At 49.2% G+C, this 21,987-nt stretch overlaps 1 protein-coding gene across 2 annotated transcripts in view; it reads right to left on the bottom strand.

Moving 5' to 3' along the window:
- Window positions 1–7,117: 7,117 nt before the first annotated feature.
- Window positions 7,118–21,987, bottom strand: part of LOC119456199 (uncharacterized) — a 30,439-nt gene continuing 15,569 nt past the window's right edge. Inside the window, exons 5-15 of one of the 2 annotated variants that reach the window (XM_037717825.2) lie at window positions 21,615–21,799; window positions 21,480–21,533; window positions 12,025–20,552; window positions 11,768–11,944; window positions 11,511–11,687; window positions 11,254–11,430; window positions 10,997–11,173; window positions 10,740–10,916; window positions 10,483–10,659; window positions 10,205–10,404; window positions 7,118–10,128 (exon numbers count right to left, since the gene is read on the bottom strand). In XM_037717825.2, the coding sequence (XP_037573753.1) occupies window positions 10,373–10,404; window positions 10,483–10,659; window positions 10,740–10,916; window positions 10,997–11,173; window positions 11,254–11,430; window positions 11,511–11,687; window positions 11,768–11,944; window positions 12,025–12,076 (1,146 nt within the window). In that variant the 5' untranslated portion in view covers window positions 12,077–20,552; window positions 21,480–21,533; window positions 21,615–21,799 and the 3' untranslated portion in view covers window positions 7,118–10,128; window positions 10,205–10,372. The remainder of the gene's footprint in view (window positions 10,129–10,204; window positions 10,405–10,482; window positions 10,660–10,739; window positions 10,917–10,996; window positions 11,174–11,253; window positions 11,431–11,510; window positions 11,688–11,767; window positions 11,945–12,024; window positions 20,553–21,479; window positions 21,534–21,614; window positions 21,800–21,987) is intronic. The other variant, XM_049669597.1, reaches the window with a different exon arrangement.

Here is a 21,987-nt window from a genome sequence, read left to right as displayed (position 1 = left end):
TGCCGGCGTCAAAAAAAAAAAAAAAAGAAAATGTGTGGGTAGGGAGGCATAAGTAATTCGGAACGGCCTCTCTGCGCCTAGCACAATGCTAACATGCTGGAGGACAGCCAAACATCTCGATGATACGCCGGATTCCATAGGCTCACGCTAAGAGCATTTCAAGATACATTGTCTCCGATGTTGCGTCCCGAATCGGCAGGACGCATTCTTTGGTTGTTTCCATCGAGTCAATGCCTTTCATTAGCGTCGCCCAGACGGCGACAGTGCCCGACGCCGGCGGTGACGGGCAACAAGTGCCCCAAATCGGCAGTGCGCATCCTTTGGGTGCTTCCCCCGATGCCACTCCCTTCATCAGCGGCCGCCTACCTGGCGACGCGGCCCGACACCGGCTGTGACGCGATGACAAAGAAGCTCACTTAGAGAAGCGACCACAACCGCTCTCCTTCGTGGAAGCGGGGATCAGCGTGAAGGTCACTCTCACGACCCTGGCAAGATGACTGTCACGGAGAGCAAGAAAACAAGTCGACGATTTTCGCGGAAGGAGTGTGAATCCCGTTTCCAGATTGCCTCGTCCTTGCTTCGAAGGTTGGACATCAGAGGCGGAGTTCTGTAGACAATACGACCCCTCTGATTGGCCACATCAAAGCCATCGAATTCCCTTGTGTAAGGAACTAGGGAAGACGACTGCCTTATAAGCAAACATATTTGGTTCAGAGTGGTGTGTTCTGACGTGTTCTAATATGTGCTCAGACATGTAGTGAGCTGAGACATTCAAAGTGCTCCTCCATGGAGTGGGCTCCCATATTTGGAGCCACTGTAAATATGTAGAATAAACCCCTTTTCATTCGCTTCCACTCACCGAACGTACTCATCCCTATGGCTGAAGGATCACCGGCCCAAACGCTACCCCGAATCTCAACATCGAACACCTGGAGTGAATTGAACTTGTGGTGCCGTGACCAGCAGATGGACACCACAGCCGACTTGTGATGGCAAGGTGCATCACCGAGCTCTTCTACGTCAACCTTTAGTTGCACTGACGTTTAATTTCCTGCTAAGTTGACGAAAAATAGCAACACATTTATGAACAAGCAGATTAACAAAAATAACAAATAATTCCTGTTTGTGTTGCGCTGTGGCAGGCACAGTGAGACACGAGGTTAGTGGCAAACAAAGAACACGCGACAAGCGAAGCGTAACACTTTTGTGCTTCACTTGTCATGTGCTCCTTTTTTTCTGCTAACCTCGTAACCACTGTTTCTGCCACAGCGCAACAGAACTATGAAGCTAGATCAGAGCCCTTTTCAAGCTCTGCTTCCTTTCATACCTAATCATTATCAAACGTTTTATTTTTATTTCGAATTCCTATTTGGTACTAATTGCTGGGCGGGGGGGGGGGGGTAATCTCTTATTGCTCGCTCAGAACGTTCAGAGAATCAGATTGTAAGTTCCAGCTGCAAACGCATACGTCACCGCTTGGTATGAAGTTATATCGACTTAAGCACAATGACGGCTTTCACAAATAACTAGGGGTTGGCGAATAGTGATTTTTGAGACGGAATCAAGAAAGGCAGCAACACCACCGCTATATTTGGGTTCAGTAAGTGATTTTATGATATTATTAAAGGGTTCCTACTTTCCTGGAAATCATGGTGCACGATTTCAACGGCACGAGCGTTAGTTAACCTTTCGGATTGTCGCGTTCATGCAGTTATTGATGGAGCCTGTTTCAGATTTTCTTTTTTTTTGCTGCAAGAACTTTCAAAGTAGCAGGCCTGCGCGGCACACGCAGCACAGTCACAGCGTAAGCTGGTGGAATGAATGAATGAATGAATGAATGAATGAATGAATGAACTTTATTGTACGAAGAGTGCTGTGGTTAAACTCGGGTGGAGCCCTCTTGTAGAGCCCCACTGGTAGCGGCGGCTCGCCGGACCTGGTCCAGGGTCGCCAGTTGGCTTCCCAGTGGCAGCTCGGAAAGCCGTGCCTCCCAAGACCACGTTGCGAGTGTCTGTGATGAGCTCACCAGCCAGGATACTGCCTCGGCTGGGCGTTCCGTACACTGGTATGTATGTAATGTGTGTCAGTGTGGCTGGGTGGTCGTTGCACCAGGGGCATACACTGGTTGTGTATACCTCTAGAAACATTGCGTGCAACCTTGATATGTGCGAGTAAGTGTTGGTTTGAAGGCGGCGCCAGTCCCTGGCTTGTTGGCTGCTTCACTTGGGATGTGGAGGAGCGTATTTCCGTCTGGTCAGGCGTTGGTCCTCCAAAATCTTCCTGCTCGTGATGCGATCTTCATGGTGGTTTGTGAGGGGCCTCGAAGAGTCTTCTGCGGCTCGGCCAGCAAGTCCGCGAGCTACGCAGTCGGCCTCCTCGTTGCCTTCCAGGCCTGTGCGCCCTGGGCACCAGACGACCACATGGTCCTCAGTCAGCGTGGGGCCCAGGATATCGGTGACGCACCTGGGAAGTGTGCCTCTAAGATATAACCGACAGGCGGCATCTGAATCCGTCATGATATATGCGGAGCGACCTCTTCGTTCTGCTTCTTTAATTGCGAGTGGAGCGGCTCAAGAGTACCTCCAATTTGGGCACCCGCACAACAGGGTCTTCGCGGCAGTCTGTTCGCCTCGTTTTGACGAGGACGATTTGAAGTGTCCGCCCGGCGTCGACGGCGACCTGCGGCTTGTAATGCTCTCTGCACAGCAGTCTGCTGAGCCCGACCAAGCCTCACAACTGCAACTTACATGTCGGGCACGCCGAGTTTGCAGGCATCTTAACTAGATGGCGCCACCATACTGGCAGAGGCTGGGGATCGCGTTTTTTTTTATTGCGCGCCTCGTCTGAATGGCATCTCGTCATCTGCGCCTGCGCACGATGCCTTTGCAGGCGCTTCAACTAGATGGCGCCACCATACTGGCGAAGGCTCGAATCGTCTGCGCCTGCTTTAAAGGGCATTTTTCCGGCGCCCGATCGCAAGCGCTTGCGTGGCTCAGTGGTAGCGTATCTGGCTCCCACGCCGCGTGCTCGGGTTCGATCCTGGCGGAAGCCGGGTCCTTTTTTGTATTTCCAGCGGTAGCGGTCACGTTCGCCGTCGTCAGCGGCGGCGGCAGTGGCGGCGGACACCATCGCGAACCGAAACGGCTATTGGAATGAGCCCATAACAGCTTACGCTGTAAAAAAAAAAAAAAAAAAAAAAAAAAAAAAAAAAAAAAAAAAAAAACTAAGGCCGATGCCGCAATGAAACCAGGCATGACCATTCCGAATGCAGCTTCCAGTGGGCTGCAAGAGAAACGTGTGTTGAACCTAGAAGCTACCGCGAGGTAGCAGCCATGGGCGCTGGTGCAGTCTGCAGCTAGCCATTCGACCGATGTAGACAAGTGATTTTATCTGTATACAGTGCTCAGCGATTGAAACGCGATACTCGGACCGCATTGCGGCCGACGCTTTTTTGCTCTACCGTAGAGCGCTAAGTGATCGCCGAGAAACCAAATGCAGTCACAATGTGTCACAAAGGCTCTCGCTGTCATATATGTACCTCAATCAGCTTGATCCCAACGCTCAGCTGTGGCGCAGAAAGTGCCGGCAGATACGCACTTCGAGTATCGCGTTTCAATCGCTGAGCACTGTACATACGTCTACATAGCTTGCTGTCTAGTGCGTTCTGCCTGCGCACCGTGGGTTAAAGACTTCGATGCTCCAACCTGGCTACTGGATTTAGGACGCACTGCTTGGCCTCCGGGGCGGCTGTGTGAACACGCGACATCAATTTTGGAGTTTGCTATACAGAATTTGGCGAATGTTAGCGGTTCCCACACGCGAGTTCGTGCAAGTGACTTTGACGTGCACGATCAACCCGCCCTCGTTTACACCTACGCTCACATTCGCATCGTAATTATCAGCCATTCCGATATCCACTCACCGTCATAGCCCAGATTACGGCGTTGCGCTGTTACCCGCCGCGGTGGCTCAGTCAGCTAAGGCGTTGCGGTGCTGAGCATGAGGTCGCGGGATCGAATCCCGGCATTTCGATGGAGGAGAAATGCGAGAACGTCTGTGTGCTTGCGTTGTAGTTCACTTTAAAGAACCCTAGATGGTCAAAATTAATCCGGAGCCCTCCACTACGGCGTGCCTCATAATCTGAACTGGTTTTGGCACGTAAAACCCCAGGAAAAAGGTGTTGCATTGTTGAGCTCGAGGTCACGGGTTCCATCCTGGCCAGGGCGGCCGCATTCTGAAGAGGGCTGGCTGCAAGAACGCTCGTACCATGTGCATTGGGCACACTCTGGAATAATTGTGACCATGTGGGTTTCTTCAGAGTCCACCACTACGGCGTGCATTAGTCTTGGCGTGGCTTTGGCACGTAGTATTCGAGAATTTCAATATCCGATATCGAGAGGCGTTATCACAGCCAACTGTTCATGAGAGGCTCCTTGCATTCTAGATATGCCGGTGTAGTATGTGCCACCAGTTAACCCGTGTGTTTCCGTTTTGTTTTCGACGATGGCCGCCGCGTGCCGCTGGGAGTTGGCTTTGAGGCTGTCTGGCAGGCGCTCCTGCAGGCGTTCCCATTCGTACTGCTCACGATAGTACACACGTAAGCAAGACAATGTGTATGCTGGAAGCGTATTTTAAACACTCCAGGCTCGTTGGGGAATTATATAGCTGTGGGCAGCAGTAGCGACACATTGTCCAACTACAACGCGTTTGAAATGTTTGTGTTGCGTGTATGTTCTCGTCGAAGAAAAATTAGGATAACTGTATATTAATGCGTATGTCTCGACCAATGCTTTGCATCAGCATAAGCAGCATGCTATGGCTACCGCATTACTAGGTTATTGTGCTCCCAGTCTTAAAAAATTCAAGGTGGCGTTACCAGCGTTGCTGCCGTCGTCCTCTCCCGTAACCTGGCATGTGGTAACAAGTGATCTGTTTACGGACAACCTAAAACTACTCTATTCATAAAAGTGCTCAGCGATTGAAACGCAATACTTGGACCGTTGGGGGGCAAAATGCTCTCAATGCATCACAAGGGCTCTCGCTTCCATGTGATACAGAAAGGCAGGCACTCGTAAAGTCCCTATATAGTAAATGTACCGCCATATGCCCTGTCCTCCACCGTCTCTTCTCCTAAAGCGCTTGCTTTAAATGCGAAGCATTTCTTGCCGGCTGCTCTGTCTGTTGTCCCGCGTCCCACACGCCCACAGCGCATGCGCGTCCCCTCTCTCCTCTCCTACGCTCCCCCTTTCTCTCCTCTAGGAATCCTGTACCTGTACGGAGCGGCGCCCGCGTCCCACACCCCCACAGCGCATGCGCGTCCCCTCCCCCTCTCCTACGCTCTCCCCTTTCTCTCCTCTAGGAATCTGGAGCGGCGCGCTCGACAGGTCGTGCGACAGCTGCATACTCCGCTGGGGACGCCACGGTAGTTCCGCGGTATGAAAATGACGGAGCGCGCGCGCCTCATTCTCCTGTGCAGCGCCACAATGAGCGCTCGGGCCGCTGCCGCGAAACCATCTCCCGCTAAAGCTAACCATCTCCCCGCTGCTCCGCATCCACACATGGTACTCCATGATGGAGTAATTTCTTTAACTTTTTGCTTGCGAAAGCAAGTCGATGGTGGCGCCCTTAGAAAGTCCCCGTTGAAGCTTTCAGGCCGGGCGCGCGCCTCGGCCGCCGCCGGCGACTGCAGCTGCGCAGAGTGACTCAACATGACTGAGACGGAAAACAAAACAAAATTTAGAGTGAAAGCGCGCGCTATCATCGTCCAATCGGAGATACAGGAGAGAGAGAGAAGCGGCGTTGATCAAAGGATGACGGTGCTTTTCCTATATAGGGACTTTAAGCACTCTTAGTCTGCAGCGCCCACTGGTGGCGTAAAAAGAGCCGGAAGCCACGAGCATCACGTTTCAATCGCTGAGCCCTGTGTATTGTTGAAACGTCTATCGACCTAAGACAACTAAATGTTAAGCGCAACTTACCTAAACGGAAACTGCCCGTGATATGCATTTCATTAAATGGCGGTCGGCGTGGTGCGGAGTGTGCTATACATGGTGTTTGGGCGTTATGCTGATGTATGCATTTATATATGCGCGAGTACGAGCACACAGATTCACATAGTTACAGTGCTGAACACGGCCTCGGTTTAACGCATCCTTACGTTTTTAGGACCCTTCGGTTCTCACTGGCAGGGTGCTTATCAGGCGTCCCATACTGCTTGCTATCCACCTTTTAGTATAGGCTTAATGCATTTCCGGCCCAGGTTAAACGCTTCCTTTCTGCGTATGGGGAACGGCGACAGCGCACGGGCTCGCAAAAATGTATTGCGCAGACACGCCTATTGTTATCGCAGACAATGGGTCGTTTGCCACTACTTTGGATAGCAGCGCACAATGGGCTGAAACTGGCGCACACAATGGGCTGAAACTTCACATTTCCGCGCTGTATAGGAACAAGGGCTTTCTGGATTCAGATTCTCGCCCTATATCGGGAAATATTTTCTGGTTCCACATAGGTTTTTTTAAGACCGACTCGCCTTATGCTATGCATGAAAAAGTTCAACCACTAGTTGACGCCGATCAAATACCGTCTTCATGAACGAGTTAGGGGTAATAACGTGGCGAAGTCGTTGCGCACGGTACTATCGCGTCATTCCTCGCGAGGAGCAGCGTCGGACGGCTTAAATGTTTTTTTGCTACACAAACAGACCGCATGGCCCTTGGGATCAGCTAGCATTTGTTTTTTAGAGTACCATCTCCGGGATCGACGCATGCAAGGCTAGAAACATACCCGATACGAAAAAGTGGGCGTCACTCGCTGAGACGTCTTTAAAATGCCTGCAAACTAACTCTTCGGAGTACAGAGAAGCCTAATGCCTTATAGTGCTCGTTTCATCTAACAAGAGCCGGCGGCTTGTTCTAGAGAAATGAGAAGGGCTCGCCGATGGTGCAATTACTAACCCATCCGTGAAGCTCCCATTCAGTCGGCGTCGCGCGACCAGTTGCAGGCAGTTGATGCGGCCTTGTGCTTGGCTGACACAATCCATGCACTACATGGCGTTAGTAAGACGGAGAACAGGAATAATTTTTATTTTGACAAAAGGGGCAGATAAGGTGCAGAGATAAGGTGCAGTTTAAGGCAATGCATGTTCAATACAATCGGCGCAAAACAAGACTCAAGTAAATGAAATTGAAAGCGACTCAATGCCGCCTGATTGGACTATCCCCCGTGCTGCAGACAGCAGCATACATTGCATTTAATGTACAGAATGAGCATTTATGCATTTGTATACAAACACATCAAATACATAACGGGATTTACATAGCAGACAATTTCAGCTTCAAGACACTGACGTATAAAAATGCAAGACACGGTTTTCGCACAACACACCAAATGAAAGCGATACAGCACAAGCCAAGGAATAGAAACTTGCGTTTTTATTTGCATATGCATGCAAAGATTTACAGCTTTAAGCTATTAGAACCACCTGAAACGAGCAAGCGTTGTACAGAACCTTCGCATGGAGATGGAAAGTTACCCCGATTCTTGTTTCTTTAGGAAACGAGAGAACATGCAAGTATGCGAACTTTCCCAGTTGGGTGCGAAACGCACAGAAGGGACAAAAACATTTACAACTACTACGATCCTATATACCACGTCACATCCTCCAATATCACACAGGCCTGTCATTGTGCAGTGATGTCGTGCATCGCTACGTATTATATACTGTCGAGTGTTGTGTGGGTGGGTTCTTTCTCTGCGTCCATGTACCAGTTGTGTTGAAGGCTTTTCCACTACGTAACGCTGGTTAATCTCCACACTGCTCGTATTGTAAACTGCTTGCGAGTATCCTGTGGCGTAATTGCAGGACTGTCGTTATAACCGATGAAAATAAAAAGATACTTCCTACAGAAAGGCCCCATAGGGCCTTATGCATGTTCGGGGTCAAGAAAAATGAGTACGACATTTTAAGCAGCATCGAGCATGTGGTGGTTTCTTGACTTCCCATCACAGCGGTACAGGTAATTTGCCAATGACATTGCTCACCTTTTAAGTTTTCAAGCAGCGTGGGGACACGGTTATTACAGATTACTGATAACATTGAAAGTAATAACTCAAGGTGTGCGTCCTTAAATCGACATTAGGACAACAGAAGCATGATAAAATTCAAACTATTCGAAGCAAACGCATTCAAGTGCATTCGAAGAGCAATGTAAAGATTACTTCAGCGTACAGTAAAAGGTACAAGAGAAACTGGTAAACTAGTCGCTTAAACAAAAAGTACAATGAAAGCGGACATTTTCTTTTAAATATTTCATTGCGCGCGCTCGTGCACTGGTCTAGACGTGTTTACACATAATTGGCATAAGGGGGAATAAATGTAGCCCATTTGAAGCAGTCGTTTGACAATGGCTCAAGCTGAATACTTCAAGCACGAAATGACAAAACTGTGCATAATCTCGACTGAATAGGCAACGAGATCAGATACGCGCATCAAGGGCGTCATGGCGGTTTACACTGACCTTGCGCAGTGCATAATAATTATGCACACAAATCCCAATCAAACCATGGTGCCAATGCGGCACATCATACGCGGTGAACAAGCGGTGACAGTGTCTACGATGGCAACAAATCCTTGCGAGGTTCCACCGCTGACTTATCTTACGAACCGCAGTTTTACGGGCTGATGAGTGACGCAGACAACGCACGGCGTGAGCAGCACACTATTTCAAAGAGGATGCTCATATCCGCGTACAGTCACTTATCCATAAAAGCATTTAATGCTTCAGACACATCAAAACTAGGAACAGCGAGCATGGCGACATTCATCACCAACCAGTTTTTAAATAGGTCGTCATTACCATCATGAGCTAATCAGGAAATTTTTGCTGGCGAGAGTAACTACCCCCCTCTTTCCCATTCATTGGCATTGTGTGATTTTGTAGTGGCATGTTGATCTTATGAGTCGGCGATGAGCGACTTGGAAAAACCGACAATAAGTAAGAAGCCCTCATTTCCGATACGAGAAGGATTCCGTAACAACTTCGCTGAATGCTGAAACGAGTACCGATATCAACCCAAGGAACAAAGCCAATGAAACGAGTTGTTCAACCAATCCAAAAGCGGATGCCATGGACGATAGCCATCAAACCAGGCAGCTTTCCACCGGGATGAACCGGAGAAATGAACCATAAACGGCCTTTGTGGATACAACGGTGACACTGGAAATGCTACCGAAATATAATGAATTCGACGTGCACCGAATAGCGCTGAAGCTTTGTCATACATCCGTTCACGATATAACAAAAGCACAGAAAAGGTGGCCACATACGAAATGAACAAACCAGTTTCATCTTTGGTTAGCAGCGCGACGATCTACATGGAAGCGAGAGAAGGGATAGGAAACAGCTCTTTCCTATCCCTTCTCTCGCTTCCATGTAGATTGTCGCGCTGCTAACCAAAGATGAAACTATCAACACGCCCGTTCAGCCACCCTTGCGAACAAACCAGTACGGGTAACACACACACACACACACACACACACACACACACACACACACACACACACACACACACACACACACACACACACACACACACACACCGTACTACTACAAAAGTGCACAATGTGAATGAATGTCCATTACTCTCGCCACCAAAAATTTACAGATCAGCTCATGAAGACTTCAACAACCCTTCTGAAAAACTGGGTGGTGTCTACGTAACCAGACCTTACTGTTCTGCTTCGTATTATCCCAATTGCTAGAAGCGCGGTCCATTCGCTGGGCGACGTAGCACTCTTAAAGCAGAAAAGCTTGCTATACGAAACATTAAATATGCCTGCGTAAAAAAAAGTTAACAGAGAAGAACAGTAGAAGTACATCCGATGGAGGGTCGCGGAACGGCGACTACAAGCAGTCCTTCGGAGCAATAACACGCTGCCATCACAGTGCAGGACACAGCCAATCCGGAGGCGTACGACGGTTTCAGAGGTCAAAGGAAGCGGGCTGTTTAGAGTCTGCGTCAGGACAATCGGGCTGAAGATTGTCGCTCTTGAAGGCCAGGAGTGTCCTTGTAAGTGAGCGTGCCGGAACAATTATCTCGCGCCACAGGCGATAACGGCCTCGCAACCTGAAACGACACAAGGCCTGTTTGTTGGCAATTCGAAAACACACTCGCAGTACAGTCGTGTGTATGTGATATATACCATATTAAGTGCAAGGGCTCCAGGATAGATCCAGTGTACCAGTAGGACGCCAACGGCGAGAGAATGTAGCAATGCAAACATGGTCGGTCACAGGACGAGTGGAGCGCGTAGTAATCGACTCTGGAGCGTAGACCGGAAAGTCTATGTGCAGGGGCGGGCTGGGTGTCTTTATGGACCGCAAACGAACATGAGCCGAGAACCTGGAACGACAGTGCTTATTTGTTAACCACTGGAGGACATGGCCGTAATATTATGAGCCGTCTGTGCACGACACTTACCAGTAGTAGTGCAGGGTGAGGAAGACGGTCGAGTCTGCCCGCAAGATGCCATCGGCGAGGGAATGCAGAAGTGATGACAGTCGCTCCTGGAACGGGTGGTGCTCGTGCACGAAGTAATCTCTGGAGCGTAGACTGGAGAGTGTCCTTGTGGACCGCAATCGAAGATGAGCTCAGAACCTGGAACGACACAATGCTTATTTGTTAACCACTGGAGGACATAGTGTTAGTATTATGAGCCATCTGTGCACGACACGTACCAGTAGTAGTGCAGAGTGAGGAAGGCAGTCGAGTCTGCTCGCAGGACGCCAACGGCGAGAGAATGTAGAAGTAATGACAGTCGCTCCTGGAACGGGTGGTGCTCGTGCACGAAGTAATCTCTGGAGCGTAGACTGGAGAGTGTCCTTGTGGACCGCAATCGAAGATGAGCTCAGAACCTGGAACGACACAATGCTTATTTGTTAACCACTGGAGGACATAGTGTTAGTATTATGAGCCATCTGTGCACGACACGTACCAGTAGTAGTGCAGAGTGAGGAAGGCAGTCGAGTCTGCCCGCAGGACGCCATCGGCGAGAGAATGTAGAAGTAATGACAGTCGCTCCTGGAACGGGTGGTGCTCGTGCACGAAGTAATCTCTGGAGCGTAGACTGGAGAGTGTCCTTGTGGACCGCAATCGAAGATGAGCTCAGAACCTGGAACGACACAATGCTTATTTGTTAACCACTGGAGGACATAGTGTTAGTATTATGAGCCATCTGTGCACGACACGTACCAGTAGTAGTGCAGAGTGAGGAAGGCAGTCGAGTCTGCCCGCAGGACGCCATCGGCGAGAGAATGTAGAAGTAATGACAGTCGCTCCTGGAACGGGTGGTGCTCGTGCACGAAGTAATCTCTGGAGCGTAGACTGGAGAGTGTCCTTGTGGACCGCAATCGAAGATGAGCTCAGAACCTGGAACGACACAATGCTTATTTGTTAACCACTGGAGGACATAGTGTTAGTATTATGAGCCATCTGTGCACGACACGTACCAGTAGTAGTGCAGAGTGAGGAAGGCAGTCGAGTCTGCCCGCAGGACGCCATCGGCGAGAGAATGTAGAAGTAATGACAGTCGCTCCTGGAACGGGTGGTGCTCGTGCACGAAGTAATCTCTGGAGCGTAGACTGGAGAGTGTCCTTGTGGACCGCAATCGAAGATGAGCTCAGAACCTGGAACGACACAATGCTTATTTGTTAACCACTGGAGGACATAGTGTTAGTATTATGAGCCATCTGTGCACGACACGTACCAGTAGTAGTGCAGAGTGAGGAAGGCAGTCGAGTCTGCCCGCAGGACGCCATCGGCGAGAGAATGTAGAAGTAATGACAGTCGCTCCTGGAACGGGTGGTGCTCGTGCACGAAGTAATCTCTGGAGCGTAGACTGGAGAGTGTCCTTGTGGACCGCAATCGAAGATGAGCTCAGAACCTGGAACGACACAATGCTTATTTGTTAACCACTGGAGGACATAGTGTTAGTATTATGAGCCATCTGTGCACGACACGTACCAGTAGTAGTGCAGAGTGAGGAAGGCAGTCGAGTCTGCCCGCAGGACGCCATCGGCGAGAGAATGTAGAAGTAATGACAGTCGCTCCTGGAACGGGTGGTGCTCGTGCACGAAGTCTGGAGCGTAGACCGCAGAGTCAATGTGCAGGGGCGGGCTGGGTTTTCTTGTGGGCCGAAATCGAAAATAGAAGCCCAGAACCTGGAATCGACCCTCGCCACCAAGAACGACAACAGTGAAGAAAAATGAGCTAGCTGACATGCGATAGGCAATCGGGAACGGATGCCGTGGAGCCGAGAGCAACCGCAAAAGAAAATAGAAGCCACCCCTACTTCGTGAATGTAAGCCTGTATTTTGAAAATTGGAAGGGTTTAGACGACCGCACTGACACGATGGGAGCATTCGGGCGAAGTTAGATCCTACTAAAGTCTTCTCGCTTTATCAAATCAAAATCCAGATGGTTAATTATAACTAATCAACGCCATTGAAATAACGTAATATCGAAAGGACGACTTCGTCGACCCGACGACAAGATATACCAAAACGATGGGAATAAAGATTGTGGATGACAACGGTGAAAAACGCAAGAGACGCTTGGATTCAATTTTTACTGGGAACCGATAACAAAACCGGTAAAATGACTAAACGAACGTACAATTGAAAGCATTATCGACTGGATTCTCCACGGTCCATGTGGCCTGCAATTAGAAGTACGAAACGCGAAACCCGTCACGGTTCTGCTCACCGCAGGAACTGAGGAAATTTACGAAAGCAGAAAGTTGGGGAAAATGGAAAATATTGCCGAAACTCTTCTGAAAAACAATGCATGAATTGGACCATATAGTTACATAATTCACAGGGACTGTTCAGAAGGATGGAGAGAGAGGGAGAGAGAGAGAGAGAGATAAGACTACCATGCAAAGAGATTCAGTACTGAGAGGAAAGTACAATTCTGCGATGCATGATATTGCACACCTGGAATGGCACAGCGATCGCTGTCGGAAGAATCTGAACACGTTAAATACTACATGCTGCATCAAGCAATTCGAGAAGACCGACTAGCAACATAGAAACAGTATTTGACACTTCGTGGTCAACATCCGGAATGATCTGAATGCAAACCTTCAAGGAGGAAAAAAAATGGAATCCAGACATACAAACACTGTATGAACATTCGAAAGCACTCAGTTGCAATGACAGCAGACGTGGAAAAGGCATTCTAAACCTTCAGACAGGAGGAAATTTGAATACAGATGTACTACCACTAATGAATTTTCGAAGCATCTCAGTTGCGATGACAGCAGACGTGGGAAAGAAATGAATCCAGGTAGACTAACACCTAATGATTAACTTTGGAAACAATTCATTTTCAATGATAGATGCAATGCGATTTGCGTTGACGTTATGCTTGTATGATGCAGAAAACCAGGCAAAATGTGGGTACATTGAAGCAAAAATCATTTGCGCCGAGCTGCAATGAATCTTTGGAAATGGACATCAAAAACTGAAGAAATTTTTTATGCGCATGAAGATGCCGTTCTTACGTGATCAAGCGAGACCCGTGTTTAAGAAATGAACTGGGACGCGGCCTACGATATTCTGCTATACTATCAAAATATGGACGAATGACGAGTGAAATGCTCACGAAACGCATAGTACTTCAAGTCAGGGCAAAAATATTTGGTCCGCTGGAATTCCTAACGTCCTTCACTGAAACAGCTAATATCGGTAATCAATGACTGGGAACAAACGGAATCTCGCGACAACTCTTTCAGGCGATTATAAATGATCTATGGAAGAATGAATCGAGTAAGCTAAAGAACATTCAGACTAAATGCCTAGACAGTACATCGACAACAAGAAACAACATAACCACTGACACTTATTTGCTCGGATGCAAATACGGCGGCATGTGTAAGTGCAGCATACATTGTCTGTTTCCGCTCTCGAATAGCACTACAGTGCTGATTCTGGAAGACAGTAACTCTAATGAAGACCGTCGTCAGTCTCGCAAAATGCGAACTTACGAGCAACAATGTGTCATGTGGAGTTAAATCAAGAACAATCCAAAACAAGAAATGACAAACTAAAGTTTTGGACCACTGCTCAATTGGGCTGTATTGGATAAAGAAAGAAAATGCGTAAAGCGTCCATTGAACGCAGACTGCAGGAAATGGATTACGCAATGGAAAACAATGGGGATACGTCAGCGGTAATGAAAAAATAACAGCAGATCTGACAAGTGTCACCGTAGAACAGATTTCGTCGTCAAAAATTGTGGAAGGAATCCGAGTTGCTACAAACCAAAGAATAACCGTGTCTCAAAAAGCCGAATAATAATGAAAGGACAAACCATGAATCACGTGTTAGATCTACGTCGGAAATGATCGTAAGACGAGGAGTTGAAGTTGACAGATTCGGCAGTTACTTGCATATTTGGAGAGTAACTGCGTGAACATTTCGTTGCGTAAATATTAGAAGACAAGGTCAACGGTCCACTAAAAGCAGACGAAATAAATACCGCCGAAACATGTCCCATTCCCCTAGACGAAAATGTGGACATTACAAGAGAATTGAAGAATTTCAGTAAGCAAGCGAATGTGCAGACAAAACACGATTGCCATATCTGAAGACAAAAGAGGCCTATTGAGACTACAAGGGCGCCTTCGGTAGGGCCCATATGACAAGACGAGCAGCACTCGATCACATTACATGTGTAATGTACCAGAGGCGCCCCTGTGCATCTATATGCCGACTGAAGAGCAAGACGAAGGACCGTGCCGTGATCGCGAGTGAACCCCGTGCTACGAACAGCCCTTGCAGTGCCTTCCTGTATCTAGCGTTCCATCAACATTATCAATGATAATAAACCTCGTCGCATTTGGTGGAGGTTGCTGGGATCCTTCACCTCATCCTGGAGCTCCGCACTCGAACCCTGCCAGCACCAACACGATCGCCCTGCACTGCCTGATCCCGCCACCTCGTTGCCTGCACCACCGGCTGCCACTGTCGTCTGCGCCGGCGTCCCTCGTCAACGTGACCCACCCATTTTCACTGAGACCGCCGATCACGACGTGGAAGACTGGCTCTCACCGTACGAACGTGTAAGTGACCATAACAAATTGGACGACCAGTTTAAGCTGTCCCACGTGCCTTTCTACCTCGCCGACGTAGCCAAATTGTGGTTCTTCAACCACGAATCAGACTTTTCAAGCTGGTCAGCGCGTAATACCCTTTTTGCCGTAGTGTTTAATCGCCCCGATGTGCGTAAGCTACGCGCTGAACAGCGTCTGCGCCAGCGCGCACAGCAGCCAGGAGAGACATTCCCCAGCTTTATCGAGGATGTTCTCGATTTGTGCAAGCGGGTAAATCCCAGCATGTCAGAGGATGACAAGATCAAGCATATTCTCAAGGGAATCGAGGACGGCGCATTCCAGATGTTGCCAGCAAAAAGCCCAACTAGCCTATAGAGCTTTGACGAGCTGCGCCGCCAACGTTCCATCGCCCGCCAGAACATCCAGCACGCCGATTCCGTCTCGAGCATCGAGGTTTCTACCGACCTTCTGCCCAACTCGACCCTATCGCAGCATATCAGATTTTATTCGTGAAGAGGTGGCCAGGCTGCTCTCGCTGCTGCATCACAGCGACGCACCCACGGCAACTTTGACTCCAACGCTACAGCAAGCCATCCGGACTCGTATCTGAAGCGCTTCCTGCAGCTCCTACAACTGCCCCACCCAATCCTTTGAGTATGGCGCTGTCCTATACCGAGTACCTATCACCCTACGTCGCTGCCGCTCAGTTACGCAGCCGTGGTTGCACGGCCACCTCCGCCGACAGCTTCCTTTTCATTGCCCATGCATCCGGCTTCATTTCCAGTTGCCCGACCGTCACCGCAGTTTTTTTCGTCCAACCGAGACGTGGCGCACTGAAGACAACCGGCCTGTCTATGTTACCTCGACAACATTGTCTTCTCAACCTCGCTCGCCTGCATGACATTCTGACCTGTCTCGCCTCTGCCGGCCTACAGCTCAACCTCAAAAAGTGCTGTTTTGCTGCAAGCTAGCTAACCATCTTGGGGCACGTAGTCTCAAAATACGGCGTCCTCCCGGTCCCAGAGAAGGTCCACACCGTTGCAGACTTCCCAACGCCCACGTCTATCAAAACCCTCAGAAGCTTTATTGGCTTATGTTCGCATTTTCGTCGCTTCCTACGCAACTTCGCATCCATCATGGCGCCCTTGATAACTTTCTTTCCGCCAGTAACGGCATAGCAGCGTGGTCACCTGAATTTGCGCCACTTGTTGACCTCACCACCGATTACTTCGCCGCTACGACCCCGCTGCTCTCACGGAAGTTCACACTGACGCCAGCGGAGTTGGCCTTGGTGCGGTCTTAGCGCAACGGAAAGCTGGCTATGATGAATACGTCGTCGCTTATGCGAGCGGTACTCTAGGAAAGCAGAATTAAATTAGTGAGAAAAGGAGTGCCTAGCGATCACCTGGGCACTAAGCAAGTTTCGCCCATACCTTTACGGCCGTTCTTTCGCCGTAGTTACTGACCACCATGCCCTTTGTTGGCTTTCTTCCTTGAAAGACCCGTCAAGACGCTTAGGACATTGGGCGCTTCGCTTGCAAGAGTACGACATCCGCGTCATGTACCGATCCGGTCGCAAGCGCTCGGACGCTGATGCGCTCTCCCGTTCCCCACTGACGCCTGATTTGGCGTCTTCAGATTCCTCGTCCACCCCGTCACCGTTGACCATCACCGACATGTTCACTGAGCAGCGCAAGGACCCAACACTTGCAATGTTACTTGACTACCTTGCCGCTCCGTCTGATGTCCCTTCGACACGAGCACTGCGTCGCCAAGCAACCCATTTTTCCGTGCGAGACTTCTATATCGCCGCAACTATATGCGCGACGGTCGGAAATGGCTCCTTGCTATACCTCGTCATATGCGCTCCGACATCTGCACGTCTTTTCACGCTGATCCCCTAAGCACTCATGCCGGCGTCCTCAAAACTTACACAAGCTTGCGTCAGCGCTATTATTGGCGAGGCATGTACAACTTAATGCAAAAGTACATTCAGGCTTGTACTACTTGCCAACAGGGCAAGACACGCAGCGTTTCACAGGATTGCTGCAGCCGCTACCATGCCCGGCTCGTCCGTTCGACCGCGTCGGCATCGACCTCTACGGCCCGCTTCCATGCAGCGGGTGTGAAAATCGGTGGATTATTGTCGGCGTAAATCATCTTACTCGCTACGCTGAGATTGCAGCTCTGCTGGCAGCGGCCGCCCGTGAAGTTTTTTTCATCCTTCGCAATTTTGTTCTTCGCCACAGTGCGCCCCGAGAACTGTGGCGAATACTGAGTGATAGGGACCACGTCTTCTTGGAGGGCATCGCCCTCCTCGCCGAGTGCAGGATCATTCACCGAAAATCGACCGCGAACCATCCCCAAACCAACGGCCTGACCTAGCTGTTCAATCGCACACATGGCGACATGTTGCGGATGTATATTTCATCCGACCACTCCAGCTGGGACACCGTACTTCCACGTTCGCGCGTTTGTCACGTTCGCATACAACACCGCGACGCAAGCGACTACCGGCTTTCCCCCTTGTTCCTTATGTATGGCCGCGAGCCTTCTTGCCCTTTGGACACCATACGGCCGTACCAACCTGACGCCGCAGAGTACACTCCGCTTTCCGAAGTCGCCAAGTATGAAGATTGCCGTCAGCTGGCACGTTCCCTCACTAGCGAGACTCGACTCAAGAACGTCAAAAGACGACATGACCATACTCATCAACCACCACCAAGCTTTGCTCCCGGTTCGCTTGTTTGGCTTTGGATACCAGCCCACATTCCTGGCCTCTCTTCGAAACTCCTGGCGCGTTATCACGGTCCGTACCGTATCATCGATGCCACTTCACCGGTCAACTACATCGTTGAGCCGCTCAGTGTCACCAGACCTGCGTCGTCGTGGGCGAGAGATAGTACATGTCAACCGCCTGAAACCGTATTACGACTCATTCACCTCTGCACCCTGAGTCGCCAGGATGGCTATGCTTCGCTCCCGGGGCATTGTAATGAAGCAGAGGCGCCCCTGTTTATGTGCCGACTGAAGAGGAAGACGAAGGACCGTGTCGTGATCGCGAGTGAACCCCGTGCTACGAACAACCCTTGCAGTGCCTTCCTGTACCTAGCATTCCAGCAACGTTATCAACGACAATAAACCTCGTCACACATGGAATAAATCTCTCGACACCATTGGTTCGACACGTACATGAACAACCTTGTCACGACAGGAGTGCGTGACACACTGACTCGTATAAGAAACAAATTGTGGGTAATCGGAGGACGAAAATAAGTGAAAGACGTAATATGACAGTGCGTTGTGTGACAGCTGTTGCACAACGGTACAATTGCAGACCCTTGGTACAATTCCAGACCACTGTAACAGTACATCCTCTTCCTGCCGATAGGGTGACGAAGACCGCACCGTTTGAAATAGCTGACTTACATTATACAGGTGCTCTGGGAGCAACTACAACAAAAAGTGACATTGTCAAACTTTACGTAGTATTTTTTACATGTGCCGTCACAAGAGCAGTACACTTAGAAATTGTTAGAGACGCTTCACCTCAGTTTTCTACAAGCTTTTTGGCGCTTCCTGGCTCGAAAAGAAACGTGCTAAACGACAACGAAAGACTTTCAGAAAACTGATAAGGAATTGAATGCGTTCACTACAACATTACATCGCGAAACAACTCGAGATTTCGTCACCAATCACCAAATGTAAATGCCTTTTGGAAAATGCTCCGTGGTGGGGGGATTTCTATGAAAGGATCATCCATAGTTTCAAGTCAACTACGAAAAGTGATTGGCCGATGTTTACGGCATTTTGGATAATTATATACCTTAACATATGAAGTAGAGGATATCATGAACAACAAATCGCTAACATAAATTTACGATGAACCTGGAGGACATATACCCTAACTCCTTTAGAACCCACCGGCGGAAACAAAACAGAGGAATAGGACAGCAACCTTTAATAAAAGTGGAGACTGAAGCCCGAAAAATATGGCCCTCCGAGTACACGAAAGAATTTAGAGGTGCGAAAATGAAAGCAGCTCTGAAATGTCACCAGGAACTGAAAGTCTTACGTGGAGAGCGACATTTAAGAGCCTATCGGGAAATATGCGTGGCGAAGGAAGCTTTCCCAAGCATAAACCAAACCTCGAGCGTCTGCATATTAAAGACAGACGACAGCAAGTTTCTTCGGGAGCCCACAAAGTTTCTGCGGCCCCGAGAACGTGTAGCAACAGAATAAAGGATAACAGCAGTCAGAGAACACGAAGAAGAGCCGTCATTCGAACAACTTCTCGCGAGAACACATCCATAGTAAGATTGAAGTGTACATGGTTCTTGCCAGAACTAACGCAGGGAGCCGAACGACACTGTCTCCCAGAAGGAAGCCACAGGAGAGAAAACGCAGATTTAACACGGCCGGCCACATAGGACGAGTAGAACTCAAATGCGTCTTTGTAGCGTAGGCCGGAGACTAGACTGCGCAGAAGCGCGCCAGATATCCTTGTGAATAGCCGCAATCGAACGCAGACGGTCGGGACCTGAAAACACGAGAGGCTTATTAAACACTCGAGAACACAGCTACAGTACGATTCGAATGTTCAAGGTACTTGCCAGGAGTAGTGCCGGGCGAGGTACAAAGTATCGTTCACCAACAAGACCACTGGCGAGGGAATGCGAAGCCAACACGGTCGGCGACGGTATACGAGTGGTTTTCAAGGTCATCCTCTGCAACGAAGGGAGGGACGTAAACGCCAAAAACGTACAGCTGCAACTGCAACGAAATGAAACACTTACATTAGCTGCTGCAGGGCCGAGCTCCGCTGCAGACACAAGGCGACGTCCGATGCCGCGGCAGCTAAAGCTGGCGAGGCAATTCCGGATGTCGTTTGCTTCCACGAATCCACATTTCGCTGGATAGCACTGACGCGCCCGGGCTACCTTGTCACGAAATAGTGGTCGGGTCGCAAGGACATGCAGAACGGGTCAATGTCCCTGGCGCAATCGAAAGAGGACGGCTGTCAGCTAAGCCTGCCCGCAATTCGCTAAGCCTGAAGCTACACCCGCCGCCACCACGGGTGTGGTCCGTCCTCTTCGATTCAGCCACGGAGACGACCCGATGTGGCCGCAGCAGTGCCCACAAACTTCGGGCTTACAATTAATCACCTAAAATAAACTTACGTAATTTTCGTATACAGCTACACTCAACTGACAACTTCACAAAAGCGTGCGCCACCCTCGCCAGCTTGGAGAATATCTGGCATCTATCTTACTTGATGAGCATTTAAGCTCGTCGCGCAGAAAGACGCTCGCTGTGATGAGGGGTTGCTCCGCAGGTCCTCTGTTTGTGGCCACACTCAGACTTCTATGACCACAGTTGTCGGCCGATGTGCTCAGGTGGACAGCCATGGGACGATTACAGCTCAATGTGATCTCATCTGGAACGTAGGCAAGAAAATACTTATCTAGGTTAGTGCTGGAACCACTGCAGCCAAATAGTCGCGTGTATTCCTGCCACATTTGTGGCTGAAATTTCCCATTGCTTGACCACATGAACACATTTATTTAGGAAAAAAAATAAGCAGCGAGAAGGTCACGTTCTGAGCATCTGCACTTATAATCAATTCCTTCCACACTGACGTGAAAGAAATTAATAGGCATTCGAGAAGCCAACTTCAAGCAAGCTTGATTGAGTCCCACATAAATGCTCCTGTATGACCGGCAGTTTAAAAGGAGTTGCGAAATCATGTACAGTGTCTTGATGAAATCAAGCGTTATTGCCAGACGTTCACGCTTTCAAGCATTTTATTATCTTAATCAAGCAATCCGTAAATTCACAGTTATACTTCCCGATTCACATAAGCATGTTTTAAGCATCGTACTTGCCTGAGAAAATGAAATAGATATCACTCAATATTCAGTTTGATACATGGGTACGTTTCTCCTGAACACGCAATGATGACACAAAACGCATTAAGCTAGAAGTCACCCTTAACTGAAACAACTCCAGCCTTGAACAAAGGACCCTCCAAGCAGCGTCACTAACACTTCTTCCAACATTTGGCCTTGCCTGCACTGCAACCCAAACAACTCACTAAAGCCGCTTACGTGAGCCTTATGCAATGTCTTTCTTTGCAACTTCTAGTCACCCGTAAAAAGGGTAACGAAAGCGGGCCACACATACGATGTCGATGTTCAGATTTAGAAACTATGCAAAACAGCGTCTGTAACGGTTAGGGCATGTCGCATTGACTTAAATTCGATTGGCTAATAACAAAACTATTATTACCCCCACTATTGCCACTGGTGGTACCCTGCACCACAAAAAATGGACAAAGCATTTCTTACGTCAAACAATTTCCCACCTTTTGGAAACACTGCCTGGAATGTCCTCGTGCACCGCCATCGAAAACGAACATCTGGAAACATGAAACGGAGGGCTGATTCTTAACCACTCGAGGACATAGCCTATGTACGAGTCGCCTGTACGCGATACTCACCAGTAGTAGGAGAAAGTCCCGTCTGCCTGGAGGCCGCCATCGGTGAGGGAATGCAATGCAACAAGCACGGTCTGCCACGGTGCGAGTGGTGCTCAAGGCCATCTCCTGTGGGACGTTGGGAGGATGGCAAGGACACTGATGTCCTTCCTACTCGTAGGCCACAATCGAAAGCAGACGTTGGGATTCTGTAACAACAATATTCACACTCAGCATTTCCACTAATATATCTGAATCTGTACTGCACGAAAGATTCCTCGGGTTTTTGAAAAGCATGAATTTCGCCACCGCAGCTTGGTTGTCTACAGGATAAATCGACTGAGCTAGCCCTACTGCAAACAAAGAAGCTTATGAATATCGAACAAAGGTTGTGAGC

This window comes from Dermacentor silvarum, chromosome 6, assembly GCF_013339745.2.
Source record: "Dermacentor silvarum isolate Dsil-2018 chromosome 6, BIME_Dsil_1.4, whole genome shotgun sequence".
Taxonomy (NCBI): domain Eukaryota; kingdom Metazoa; phylum Arthropoda; class Arachnida; order Ixodida; family Ixodidae; genus Dermacentor; species Dermacentor silvarum.
Note: the sequence above shows the minus strand (reverse complement) of the source record. Positions and strands in the feature narration are given on the sequence as shown.